Raw genomic sequence first — 14,024 nt, 5'->3', positions numbered from 1 at the left:
TCACTTCTGGGCCACAGCAAGCTAAAATAATGTTCATTCAGTTCATAAATCCAAATTTTTTTTTGAATTGCAGTGAAGACTTGAATTTTATAATGCAGTATGAAACTTGATTCTTGTGTTAATATTTCTGTAGCAGTGAAAAACAGAGAGACATTGTATTTAAAAGGAGGGAGGGTAGAATTTTTGGCCTTTGTTAATGTTAATTTAAACTGAGTGGAGTCACAGCTTTTTCTAGTAAAATATGAGATTTCTTTCGTTTATACAGAGCAAAATAAATTCCAAAACCATTAAAGTTATCCACAAAATAGGAAGCTTTTCCATTTCTGCTCAACTGAGAGTCAAATTTTCATCTTAATCACACTGGCATAAACATTAAGTCTAGGAAATTCAGTGGATTTATCCCAATGATAGATCAGAATCAGGCCCAGACCTTCAGTGCATGATTCTGATTGTCTACAGGTTTGTTTCTAAGCACGCTAAAAGAAGAAACCAATTGCAGCAGTTTCTGTTGACTGATGTTCTTGAATTACCCATGCTGCAGGTTTAACTTGGACCCTGAGAAGAAGTGCACTGATAGCATGCTCTGGGAAGCACTGGAAATAGCACAGCTCAAGCATGTGGTGAAGGCACTACCTGGGGGCCTGGGTAATGAGACTTCTTTTTGAGAATATTGTTTCCAGCATTCACAATATTCTTGCTTCACACTTATTTATTAGAAGGGTAATTGATGAAGAAAGAGCTTTTAAAGTTTGTGGAAGGTGACAAAAAGTGCCTGCAGGAAAATGTCTTATATCCATATAACTCCTTTACCAACTGTACCTGGGGGGCAGAATCCTCTTTCTTTTCAAAACAATGGTGAAATTATTTTATTTCAGTATGTCTTTGTTATGAAGCACTGAGGTTTATGGGTCTTGTGAATTCAAATAAGCTGTCAACAAGTCAGGTGTGATCTAGAACACATTCTTTTGTATTTTCTAGTAGTCATGTCCAATGAGGAATATTTCTAAAGCTTCAAGGTGTGAATCCTTTGGCCATGCAGGAGAAAAAAAAAAAAAAAAGGAAAAAAAAACCCACACCCCACCAAACACCTAACAAAAAACCAAAAAAAGCCACCAATAAACTCCCTTAACATGGTACATTTACAGCCCTAGGGTAAAGAAATTATGGATGCTGGTTTGACTGGGGATGCAGTGTCCTAGACTGCACATGTTTCAGAGAAACTCACTCTTGAACATCCTCAGCTACTTCGATGTCTAACAGATACAGAGAATATAGTGAGACAAAAGTACTGGTTGTTTTGAACACTGGAAATAAGCCAGCAAAAATGTGTCACCAGCAGCTGTAGGCCTAGGAAATATTATTTTACACTGAAACTGAGACATTGTTTTCCAAGCGTCTGCTCTGTTCTGATCTGGCCTTACTGATTTTGCTGTATCGCTTCCAGATGCAATAGTCACAGAAGGGGGTGAAAACTTCAGCCAGGGCCAAAGGCAGCTGTTCTGCCTGGCAAGGGCTTTTGTGAGGAAGACAAGCATCTTCATCATGGATGAAGCCACAGCATCTATTGACATGGCAACAGTGAGTCTGATGTGCTTCTGATTTCTTTTCCTTTAGGGGGAGACAACTGATGTGTGAAGAAGGTGGTGAAAGCAATTCTGTCTGTTCTGTAGTATGCTTACACCATATTTACTGCAGACATATTTACAAGCCCAGGTAGCTGTGAGTCACTGCTAACAAATCTAAAGAGCTTTTAAACCATTTTAATAGGGATTGAATAGTTATTCCAGAACTGATTGCATTATGAGAATGAAGCTTGTTATTTTACTTGGCAGTGGGCATTTCTAAAGTAAACAAAGTTTGGGAAGGTCAGCTGGGATGGTCACTGAAGAGTGAACTGGCAAGTGACAAGTTTTCCCAGCATACCTGGTAGGACAAGTCAGGAAGTTAGAAGGCTTGAAAGTAGAGTCAAGGAAATAAATACAGATGCAGAAAAGGCATACTGAATTATTGCATTGATTGCCTGGAATTTCTATGCAGATGTTTAAGCACTCAATAATAGTGCAGTGACTGGGTTTTAGCCAAATAGAATAGTACATTTTTTCATCTGTTATGTTGTTAGAGGAAATATTTTGGTTTTCTTTCCACTTCAAGTAAAGAACATAATTGGAAGGGTTTGTTAGAGCAGCTACCATTTTTAGTTCAGTAAAATGTTAGTGTTTGAGCTGCAGTAAGGGAACTATAATGCACGCAGCCCAGTTCAAACACATTTTGAATTTTGATGCATTGAGGATAGAGTCGTTCCTTTGAAATGCTTCTCTAAAGAGCAGCTAATAGCAAATGAAGGAATCTGTGCTCGTGACACTTCCAGGCAGTTTGGAATGCAAGGACGAGTCCTAAATAGCAAAGGATGAGTACTTGTTGAGTGAGAGCTATGTATGTTAAGGCAATTTTAAATAACATCTCCACTGTTAAATATGCCAGGTACAGCACAGTCCCTTGCTTGTCCCTGCCACCCCTTGGTGTTAGATGTCCCCATTGTGCTGGAACATTCCTGGGCTTGCAGTGGGGTGAAGGACGTGCCGCAGAGGCGCCGGCATAGGCAGCCTGGCAGCACATGGGATTTCCTCACTGTAAAACCGAGGCCAAGATAGCAGGGATTTGGGGCCAGAGCACAGCTCTGGTGTCTGCTGAACCCCAGGGGCAGTGGGAATGGCAGGAGTGGGCAATGAGAATGGCAGGAGAGACCAGGCTCTGGCTTAGTTCATACATGTAGCTGATTTTTCACTTTTGTAATGAAGGATAAATAACAGCATGGAGTACTCAGGGGTTAAGCCTTCTTAATGTCTGTGTCTATCATGCAACTTCTGCTGTTTAAAAAGCATCAAATCTTTTTTCCTTCCCTAGGAGAACATTCTCCAGAAGGTGGTCATGACTGCTTTTGCTGACCGAACTGTGGTTACAATAGCAGTAAGTACAGTCCCTGCTACCATTCTAATGCAAACAAGGATCAGAAATGCTCCATTAGTCACTTCTTGCCAGTGTAAATAAATGTGTAAATTAGGCCATTCATCTTTTTCCTTTTATAAGTGGTGTTTAAATGTAAGCTTTCTTTTCCATTTTAAAATTTCTTACTTAAAGTTGAAAGAGTAGCTTCTTAAAGGTGTTGCATGATGCTAAGTCAAATTTCCTGTAAAGGTACATAATCTAAGTATGCTGTCTATCTCCTGTTTCCCATTTTAAGGTAATTTAAAATACCATGTACTTTGACTGCTGTGAAATATAAGAATAAATTTCATCAAGCTAAAATAATCATTTAACTAAGGACAAGTAAATACACATATTTTAGGGAGAAGAAATGAAGTCAGTATGCTTCTTTACATTTAAAAATTCAACACAATGAATCTATGCTCAGCAATCTCTGAGCATTATTTATTTTCACGTAGCAAATGTGTAACAGAAGACCTGATTTATCTCATGGTATCCATCCAGTGTGTCATCATATAAAAGCAAAGGAGTCATAACCATGACATTTCCTGATTTCGCTGCATGAAAATTCAGATTTGCACTGTATTCTGCATTTATATATATTTTTCAGTTTTTCAGGGACAGGTTGAAAAAGCTTTATAATTCTTTTACTCTCTTAGTGACTTTTAAACTACACAGTTTAAACAAACAGCATCTTGGAATAAATTTACTTTGAATGCTTTTGTTCACTTCTAATTGTAAATGTGATTTACAGCAGGTGGGTTTGTATTTAAAACATTATGTAGTAGAAACATAATATAGGGGGTTTGTGGAATGGGTAGTGGTTTTGAAGGGGTTTTTTTGTGTTGTTGGTTTTTAGGTGTGTTTTTATTTTGTGTTGTTTTTTCCCAGATGAAGCCATATATTCCTAATTTCTGTTTAGGAAGAATAGGAATGGTAGGAGTTTTAGTACTGGCTCTGTATTATCTTCTATGTTACTCACAATTGCCAGGGTGGCAGCACTGATTGTGTTACACTGAAAAAGATCACACAAGGGCAGCAAATTCAACTGGAATGTGATATTTCAGTCCCCTGCCCCTGCCTGTGGACTGGATAAATGTCATAGAAACTGCAGAAGATATGAGATTTGTAGATGCCATCAGTGATTATTTGATGGAAAATCTTGCTAGGAAAGCCAGAGAAGGAAATACAAGAGTTGTTTTGATACTGAGGATGCCCAAGATATGATTAGGAACCATATGGTTGAAGAGCAACTGTGTAACAGCAGCCATAATATTCTGAGATTAAATATCCCTGCAGGAGTAATGCAGATCAAAAAAAAATCCCATGCAGTTACAGTTAACATTAAAATGTGGAATTCTGTCAATATGAAAAGGCTTGCAAAAAACTAAACCCAAAAATAAATGGTGTGGGGGGGAAAGTTAAAAGAAGCTGTATCAACCAGAGAGATTGAATCTGACAGGGATTATGGAAATCACTGAAGCATTTTATTTTAAAAGAAGATGGAAACAATGCATGCTATTTATTTAGGTAATGCTTGAGTTAGGATGTAAAAATGTGATATGGATAAAGAAATAAGAAAGATGATGATTAGAAACAAGAAGGCTGGACTCAAACTTCACCCACACCTTGAATATTGTGTGCAGTTCCAGTCTCCTTACACCCAGAACAACACATTACAACTGAATAATGTTGAGAAGCACAGGATGATTTTGGAGGTGCTGGATTTGCTCCTGGAGGGGAGCAGCTGAGCGGGCTGGGCTCTTCTGTTCTGGAGGAAGGACAATGTAAGGACATGTGAGAGGTCTGCAAAGCCACAAGACAAGGGGCACAGATGAAACTCTGAGCAACACAGCCCAGAGCATACAAGAGGAGAAAGCACTTGTTGGTACAGTGGGGAGGAAGCATGGAAAAGTCTTTTCCAAAGGATATGGATGCAAAATGATTGCGAAAGCTCAAGAGAAGGCGTGGCCCAAGTCTTGTAAAAGTGACTAGATCGGCTTTCTAAAGATACAAACCACACCAAGCTCGGGAACCACCCCAGACCCAGATGTAATCCAGGACTGGGAGAGTTCCCAACTTCCCACAGGCAGTTCCACACTCGGTTGCCCAGTTCCTACTCTGCTTGGCTGCCTGCTTTTGGCTGCACTTGGTAGCAGGACTCTGGGCTGAGGACATTCTAAAGGGAGCTCTTAGGACTCTTCATACTCAAGTACCTGTGTATTTTTTAGTACTTGAGTATCCACCTGGCTCTTGGTCTGTATATTTATCTGCAGCACTTACACAGAAATTAGGAGGATAAGTAACCTTAATCGAACTTGAACTTCATAGGAAAATTAATTTGTGGAAGCGTGTCTTGTCCTGGAATATATTGAATAGAGAGATACACTGACCTTGCATTTTGTTTATTTGTTTTTCAGCACCGTGTACACACAATCCTCAATTCGGATTTGGTTATTGTAATGAAGAGAGGGGTTATTTTGGAATATGATAAGCCTGAGGTTCTGCTAGAACAAGAAGACAGTGTCTTTGCTTCTTTTGTACAAGCAGATAAGTAATAAAAAATAAAGCATTTTAGAATACAATTTTATTATTTTCTAAAAATGTAAAATACCTGTAAATAAATATTATTTCATAATAAATTGAGCTTTTCCTTTTTTAATAAAATGAACCATTTTTTCCATCTGAAGCATTAATGAATTATCTCTGTACTTTACTTTTTTGTATACTACTACTACTTTTCTTTGTATTTGCTGCCAAAGAATCATGAAATACAGTTTAAAAAAACTACATGGGTGAACTACAACAGGATACCCATCAAAGAAACGTAACCAGCATGGAGTTTTTATGTAACTTTCAACCCACTCCATCATTTATTAACATGTTATGGTTTTATGTGTCATAGCCCTACTGTAGATAATGTTGGTGACTCACAAATGCAGAAGGAAAAATTATATACCAAAGGTATCTCTCAAGAGCTTGTATATCTTTCAGTCAAATTACTCTGTAAAGCTTTAATATCTAAATATAAAATCTATAAAACATTTTTTATACTGTGGTTTATTGATAGTGCCTGAGTTGTGCCTTAGACTCTCATTTAATACTGTCTAGAAATTAATCACAATCTGATTCCATCTTTCTGCCCATTGAATACTATTACACTGATTCCAAGCAGGATGGAGGCAGACTCCCTCCCAAACGGTGAAAAAGCTGAGAGGAGGCAGGCTGTGGTAAAGTATCAGTGTTTAATGTACACTGTTTCCAGACCAGTGCAGATGTACCAATTCATCTGGAAATTATCCCTCCAAGTTTGGTAAATAAACAGCATTAAACCTTTCCCTGCAGCTCAGGGCCACGAGAGCTTGACTTGTAATCTCCTAGTTTCACACATTTCACCCACTGTCATGCTGTCTTTAGATGTACTGTGACCCTTACCAATACATTCTGTACACTTGAGGTGATAACTTTTAACTACTGAAATTATCCTAATTTAGCCAGCCTGCTAAATTAATCCCTGCCCTATGACAGTCATTCTGGGATTTTTTCATTAATGGAGGGTTGAAATGTCAATAACCCAATGCAAGACTACAGTGAGTTTTTCACTTATTCTTTTTACATCGTTTGCCTTTACATCCATTTTTTATGTTGTTACTTCCCCTATTTGAGGGATGTCTAGTGCTTAGGAGAGCTCTTTATCTTTGGGTTTTTTGGGTTTTTTTTCTCTTTAGACTGCTCAATTAGTTTGGAACCTGATTTTAGAAGCTTTATTTTCTAGAAGAAGACACTTCATGGGACGTGATATTTTAAGGCATAACTTTTAGCATTGCAGCAGAGAGCCAGAGAAAATGAAGAACTGTTACTGCTGTTTGTGTTACCAGTTCCATAGCAGAGTATTTGCAGCATATCCCTGCTGCTATTTGGGCAATAATGAAGGGCAGGTAAGTGGCACCAGAGGAGAGTGTGGAATGAACAGTGGTAAGAGTCAGGAGGAAGGATACGGTTATGCAGATGAAAGGCATGAGCTCTGTCACTGCCTACCAGGGAATTGTTTCCTGGGCAGTGTCCAAGGAAGAATGGCTGTAGAGCTCTTGGTGTTTTTTCACCCTGGGATACCAGGCTTCCATTAGGGCTGAGAAGGGAAGTGGGAGCAGAAGGGCACAGAGCAGGTTTCTGCTACAGCTACTGGGCATGCTGTCTCCTGGCTTCCCATTACTGGTCTGAGGTGGGATCTCATCCTGTAATAAAGGCTCAGGAAAACATCACTCTGCAGGACACCTCAAACTCTCACACTGCAGAGGCTCTGCAGCCTGTGGAAGCTCTCAGAGATTCTAAAGGTAAGGGGAGAGATGCAGAGAAGTCAGGTTTCATGTGCTTTTCATTAAGTGCCTTGGATTTGACACTGCAGTTTGGACTCAGTCCTCTTCCACAAGCTTCTGACAACCTTACCGAAAAGGGAATGCAGTGGAGGAAAGGACACAGCATATTGCTCAGGGGGCTGTGTTTTCTCTTGCAGTATTAAGAAATTGTAACTCAAAAGTGCAAGTGTCATACCTTTCCATTTTAAATGGGGCTTGTATTTCCCAAGTAGCATTGCAGGAAAATAGGGTGAGTTAGTTCATTCCTATCCAACAATTAGTTGTCTATTTAATGGTAGCACACTGCTGGATCAATATGTGTGAACAAGGAGGCTCTTAGCTGCCACTCAGACAGGACATTTCCTCAGCACATTTCATCTGGTCTCATTTATATGGGAGTTCCTGCCCCTAACTCCCAAGGATTAAGAGTCTCACCAGTGACCAGAAGCAGTACCCAAGAGCATTATTCTGTGGTGTGAGGCTTGCTGATATTATCCAAGTCAATCAGCCTCATTGCCACGAGGTAGGGCAGCCCAGCAGTCACTGCTACATCAGGCTCACAAATGTGTTTGTGTGGCACTGAGGCATCACTAAGCAAAGGGCTGCACTGCACTGGCTGCAAGACAGTGCAAGCCAAGGCCAGACTTTGCTTTCTTCCGGGATAGGATTTGTCTCAGTCCCAAAGATGTTAGGGCTGTCCATGGAGATGAAAATAAATGCTTCCATTATGCAGAAAACTTTGTAAGGTTTATTGCTGTGTCCTAGTGGGGACAGGAAACACAGCATGGCTGCTTCATGGGCTCTGCTCATGCCTCCCCTTGCAGCTTTGCAAAACCAACTCTGATCTCTTTTCTTCTGCCGACCTGCTCGTACTGCAAGGTGATTTATGAAGCTTAATTTCTGTCTAATTAACACTGTGTAGCCTCTGAACTTTTACATGGCTTCTAAAGGCAGAGTAATAACACGGCAACAACTAAATTTTAATTTGACAGTTATCATAAGATCTTGTTTGATAGCCATTAAAATTAGAATAATGGGGTGGGGAGTTTCGAAGTATAAAATCTATTTTGTGGGTGGAAGAACTTACCCCTCATGATTCAATACTACGCCGTGCGATTGTTCGTTCCTGTGAGCCAAATGTTTTTCAGCAGCTCTTAACACAAATATGTTGGCTCACTCAGAAGATCTGTCACTTTTTTCTTTTAAGTATCTGTCAGTTGATCCATAAAGACAGCTCTAGAAATTCTCCAGCAGAAGCCACTTGCTTTGCTATCCCACCTCTTAGCCTCAGCTCAGATATGAAGCAAAAGAAGTGGCAAATGAAACTGTGGTTGCAGAAGTGGAAACAAGGAAGTATTGTTCTAGTGCTTTAGGAATCTTTCAGGATTCCTAAAGGCAATGTGATGAGTGTGTTTATAAAGACCCTCCCTGGGTCGTTCCTAGCACCAGTAGATGCAGGAATTCACTTTTCCTCGAAAACCCTCTCCCTCTCTGCAGGTTTTTATCCATTCCACGTTTATGGAGGTACCGCCCTCTGGAGGAAAAGGTACAGAATAAAAATCACGGTTGGAAAAGAGTAAGGAAAAATGGCACTAAAATCAGGACTACCTCTTGAATCCCTATATCCATGCCTGCCAGGGTGTAAAATGCTGCCCATGAGTTGCCTGGTGTTGTACACCCTGTTTATGTTCACTGCAAAATGCTGGAAGTAGGACCTGCCATCAGCTGCAGAACTACACATCTGACAAGTAAAACTTCAGCATACTTCATCCTTTTGGGTTATGGGGTTCCTCTGTTTTTTCAAGTTTAGAAAGAAAAAAGTGGGTTTTAAAAACAAAACAAACTATTTTAAAAATTACATAGTCATATAAATCATGGTGTTAACAAATGAGAAGTGTAGGTTCAAGTGCCATTGACACCAAGGATGCAAAAAGAGTCTAGGAGATGAAGGGATGTGGAGAAAGGGGAAACACTTTTGGCTAAGCTCAGTGGCCTGGCAGCCACGTGCCAGGGCACCTTGTTGCTCTTCTAGCTTTATTTATCAAAGCAGAAAGAAAGATGAACCAAATTGGGAAACTGACCCCTCCAAAAGGAATGGATGTGTGCAAGGACATGCCACTATTCATACATAAAAAGTAGAAATAGTCTAAAGCGATAGTAAACAATTAATTTTAAGACCTATAATGCTTGTTCAGAGGGAATACTTCAAGCTACGATTCCAAAATCCCTAGGTGGGCTGCTTTAAGTAGCTGTAAGTGGTGAAAGTTAATTTCAACCCCAGCTGGCTGATTCCCAGACATCAACTGGACAACTGCCTTGCCCAGGCACTCAGTGCCAAGAGCTGTTTCAGTGTGTACCAAAGCACTTAGAGCCAAAACTAAAGGGAAAGTCCATGGACATGTTATGCAATTAGAAGATAAATAAATAATCATAAATCCATTGGTACTAAAGAAAAAACTCTTATCCAGAATATCCTGGGATGCTGTAGAAACTCCACAGTGTTGGTGTCTAAACTGAAATAAAAACAAAATATTGAAACCAGTGGAAATAAACACATCAGTGAGAATAGTGCTGTTTGCACAGCAGTAAAGCCACATCAGAATGGTTTTAAATAATGCATCTTGCCAGGAGGATACATCCTTATAGACATGCCCATGTATGTATTTATACCCACAGAGCTATCCCAGTGTCCCAAACAGGTTCTAGCTTCCTGCCTCCCTTTGTTGCCTTTTCTGAGGATTTTTATGCCAGTCTGGAAGGTCATGTCACTAGGGGTTAAACCTTTGCATCCAGATTTTTAATTTTTTTTTTTTTTTGCAATTTTGCTGCTGATTGGACTGCAGACATTTTCCTGAGCAGCTACAGCTTACATCATTTCACAGTCTCCTCTCTGCAGGGAAAAAAAAAAAATCCATTTATTCTAAATAACTCAGGCAAAATTTTAAGTGGGATTGAGCCCTTTTAGTTCCAGTTCTCTGTTTAGCCATTACATCCTTGGATTCAGCTTCTTCAAGCAAATTTCCTACCACTGCCTGCCTGATTTATCAGCTGAATGCTTTCCTCCTACTTACCGAAAGACATGCAGGTGAATTTCAGCGTTTATTATTACTGTTGTTGTTGTTGTTATTATTATGTTATATTACTATTGTTGTTGTTTTGTTGTTGTTATCAATGTCATCATCATTATTGTTACTGTTATTATTATTATTACAAATTCCTTTTTTAAAATCGGCCAGTACCTCCCCCCCCACCCCACCCGTTCCATTTCACGGAATAATCACCCGACATGAAGCCACGGCATCCCACAAAGGAGCTTCTGTTAATGAAAGGCAAGCATATCCCTCTTGGATCGAATGTTTACGTGCAAACCGCGGCCCGAAACCCTTCCCCCCGAGGAAGAAGAAAAGAAAAAAAAAAACAAAAAAAAAAAAACGGAAAGGAGGGTGAAAAGGTAAAGAAACGCCCCCAGCCGCAGCTGCGGCGGGGAGCGCTCCGGGCCGGCTGCGGCGCTCCCCGCTCCCCGCTCGGCGCCGGGCGCGGCCGCGCCCCCGAGCCCGCGGCGCTCACACGGCTCCGGCAGAGAGACGCGCACAGCCCGGGGCTGCGCGGCCCCGCCGCCCGGGGCCATGCTCTCCAGGAAGGGGATCATCCCCGAGGAGTACGTGCTGACCCGGCTGGCCGAGGATGTGCCGGATCACGCCCGGTACCGCGCGCGGGAGAGGCGGGCGCGCTTCGTGGGCAAGAACGGCGCCTGCAACGTGGCCCATAAGAACATCCGCGAGCAGGGGCGCTTCCTGCAGGATGTCTTCACCACGCTGGTGGACCTCAAGTGGCCGCACACGCTGCTCATCTTCACCATGTCCTTCCTCTGCAGCTGGCTGCTCTTCGGCATGGTCTGGTGGCTCATCGCCTTCGCCCACGGCGACCTGGACCACAGCACGCGGCTGCAGAGGGACCCCGCGGAGGGGGCGGCGGCCGCCTTCGTGCCCTGCGTGACCAGCATCCACTCCTTCACCTCCGCCTTCCTCTTCTCCATCGAGGTGCAGGTGACCATCGGCTTCGGGGGGCGCATGGTGACGGAGGAGTGCCCGGCCGCCATCCTGGTGCTGATCGTGCAGAACATCGTGGGGCTGGTGATCAACGCCATCATGCTGGGCTGCATCTTCATGAAGACGTCGCAGGCTCACCGCCGGGCCGAGACCCTCATCTTCAGCAAGCACGCGGTGATCGCCCTGCGGGAGGGCAGGCTCTGCTTCATGCTGCGCGTGGGCGACCTCCGCAAGAGCATGATCATCAGTGCCACCATCCGTATGCAGGTGGTGAAGAAGACCGCCAGCCTGGAGGGGGAGGTGGTGCCCCTCAACCAGATCGACATCCAGATGGAGAACCCCGTGGGGGGCAACAGCATCTTCCTCGTCTCCCCGCTCATCATCTACCACGTGATAGACAAGAACAGCCCCCTCTACGACATCTCCCCCATGAACCTTCACCACCACGAGGACCTGGAGATCATCGTCATCTTGGAAGGGGTGGTGGAGACCACCGGCATCACCACCCAGGCCAGAACCTCCTACCTGGCGGATGAAATCCTCTGGGGTCAAAGGTTTGTGCCCATCGTGGCGGAGGAGGATGGGCGATACTCGGTGGACTACTCGAAGTTTGGCAACACGGTGAAAGTGCCCACCCCCTCGTGCACTGCCAGGCAGCTGGAGGAGGACAAGAGCATCATAGACACCATGCCACTGTCCCCTAAAGGCACAATAAGGAAAAGGTCTGTCAAGCTAAAGCCCAAGTTTACCATAAGCGAAGAGCCTTCCTGATGCCTTCTGTCTGGGAGACAATGTTAGGGCTTTGTGTCTGAAAGATCTCATGAACTCAAAACACTGAGGTGGCCTCTTACTGTTTTTTAAAATTCAGGTTGGTAGCACAAGGTATGTTCTGGTGTTATTTATTGTGGGGAAATCCAAAGCTAATTATATTTTTTTAAAGGTGTGAGAGATTTCAAGCAGAACTAGGAGTAGGGAAAATCGGGGTCTGCAGCTTTAAAATTCAATTCAGACTATTTAATTGCACGATCATTCTGCGTTGATTCAACTGCAGGTAATGACACATTTTCTCAAAAGATAAGTGTATATTTATCCTCAGAGATTGCAGTTTTTAGGGTCTTGCAATGTTTGCAAATCAGTAGTTTTTAACTGGTGGTTTTTTCCCTAACTTGAACAATCAATATAGCAAAATAAAAAATTAATAATTAATAATGTGGGCTGGATTTAAATGATAAAAAAAGGGTCAGGCAATGACACAAGACCAGATCTGGAAGTGTCTCTATATTATACTGTATGTCTCAAAGAAATTAACTGCTGGATTTGCATAATTCATATTGTGTTGTATTGAGCCACTCCTACCACATGCAGTACAAAATGTATTTGAATATTTACTTCTGTTTATTTTAAAGGCCTTTACACTTCCAAAATAAAACATTCAGGAATACCTTTTTGTACTGTACATTTCTGAGAGTAAGCAATGCTTTGCCTTTAAAAGGAGTAGCAGATAATATACGGTTGAAATTAATTATAAATAGGAAAAAAAAAATCTGCATTTTATTTTGAAACAAAGAGAAGCAACATTCCCTCTCTCCAGGCCACACAGCAACAGGATATTCAGTACAAAAATTAACCTCTCCCTTGGGTCACGGTGAATTCTGCTAGATAATCAGGGAATAAAAATAGAATTACATATTTTGAATGAAAGGACAGTGCTGGATGCTGAAAATATATCTGCATGCAGTAGGGAAAACCTTTTACTCCTTTCACTTTTGCAAAAGAAACCAAGGTATTTTGAGCTTAGGAGAAGGAGGGGTGTACAATACAGCGTGGTCGCTTCTGGGATGCTGTGTCAAAAACATTACTGCTGCTGAGGAAACAATTCCCTTTCCAATCTCATCCTGACCTCCCTCTGCAGCTGGTGCCTGCCTTGGTTTTTAGCTGAATCCAAGATCTGTCATTTGCCAGCAAACATGAAGGAGCCATGTTCACTCTCTCGGTCCCACAGTGCCAACAGGAATGATCCTCCTTCTCTCACCCCTGCAAATCCACACTCTGGAGTTCTTGGTAACAGCAGCAAGTTTATTTCTACACAGGGTTATTAGGAGATGGCACCAGTATTAGCTACAGGGCAAACTGCCACCCAGGTGCAAAAACACATAGTGTCTATATGAAACCTAAAGAAGCATCACAGAACTGATCCCACAGCTGGCTGCACAAGCACAGAGTGGCACCAACTTACTTTAAACATAATTAATTATTCAAGGAGGATCCAGTATCAAGTCTTGTGTGTTCTGTAGTTCACAACAGGCACCTAAAATTGTTTGTGTTGGCAATAATATGGTAAATTTCTGATGCCTTGTCAGGGTAACTATATGACAAACTCATTCAAAAGGGTAAGAAAACTTCCATAGTGACTATGGAATATTTTCAGGCATCTATAATAAAACAATCAACGTTTGGGTGAAATCAATTATTGGGTTAAAGTGAAAAAAATATTTGTTATGTTTTTGTTGTTTATGTATTTCGGTTTTATGAAGCATTATCAGAATCCAGTTAGAGGAATAAATGCCTGCCCAGCTTCCAAATCCCCAATACACCTATATTATTCTGTGAACAGCTCTGAGAATGTGAAATGAGT

General features: G+C 41.9%; 2 protein-coding genes across 2 annotated transcripts in view; both read left to right on the top strand.

The window, feature by feature from the left end:
* The window catches only part of ABCC8 (ATP binding cassette subfamily C member 8), a 73,570-nt gene extending 68,027 nt beyond the window's left edge, over positions 1–5,543 (top strand). The window contains exons 36-39 of the mRNA XM_062495819.1: positions 542–645; positions 1,445–1,578; positions 2,905–2,967; positions 5,406–5,543. Of these exons, the coding sequence (XP_062351803.1) occupies positions 542–645; positions 1,445–1,578; positions 2,905–2,967; positions 5,406–5,543 (439 nt within the window). The remainder of the gene's footprint in view (positions 1–541; positions 646–1,444; positions 1,579–2,904; positions 2,968–5,405) is intronic.
* A 5,086-nt stretch (positions 5,544–10,629) lies between these two features.
* Positions 10,630–12,160, top strand: KCNJ11 (potassium inwardly rectifying channel subfamily J member 11). The gene has a single exon (XM_062494535.1). It carries the CDS (start codon positions 10,967–10,969, stop codon positions 12,158–12,160), a length of 1,194 nt encoding a protein of 397 aa, XP_062350519.1. The 5' UTR covers positions 10,630–10,966.
* The last annotated feature ends 1,864 nt before the right edge of the window (positions 12,161–14,024 follow it).

Source organism: Cinclus cinclus, chromosome 6 (genome assembly GCF_963662255.1).
Source record: "Cinclus cinclus chromosome 6, bCinCin1.1, whole genome shotgun sequence".
Lineage (NCBI taxonomy): Eukaryota > Metazoa > Chordata > Aves > Passeriformes > Cinclidae > Cinclus > Cinclus cinclus.
This window is presented reverse-complemented; position numbering and strand designations above follow the sequence as displayed.

Coding starts and splice junctions, on each gene's coding strand:
- KCNJ11 (XM_062494535.1), top strand. CDS start 10,967: ATGCTCTCCAGGAAGGGGATCATCCCCGAGGAGTACGTGCTGACCCGG.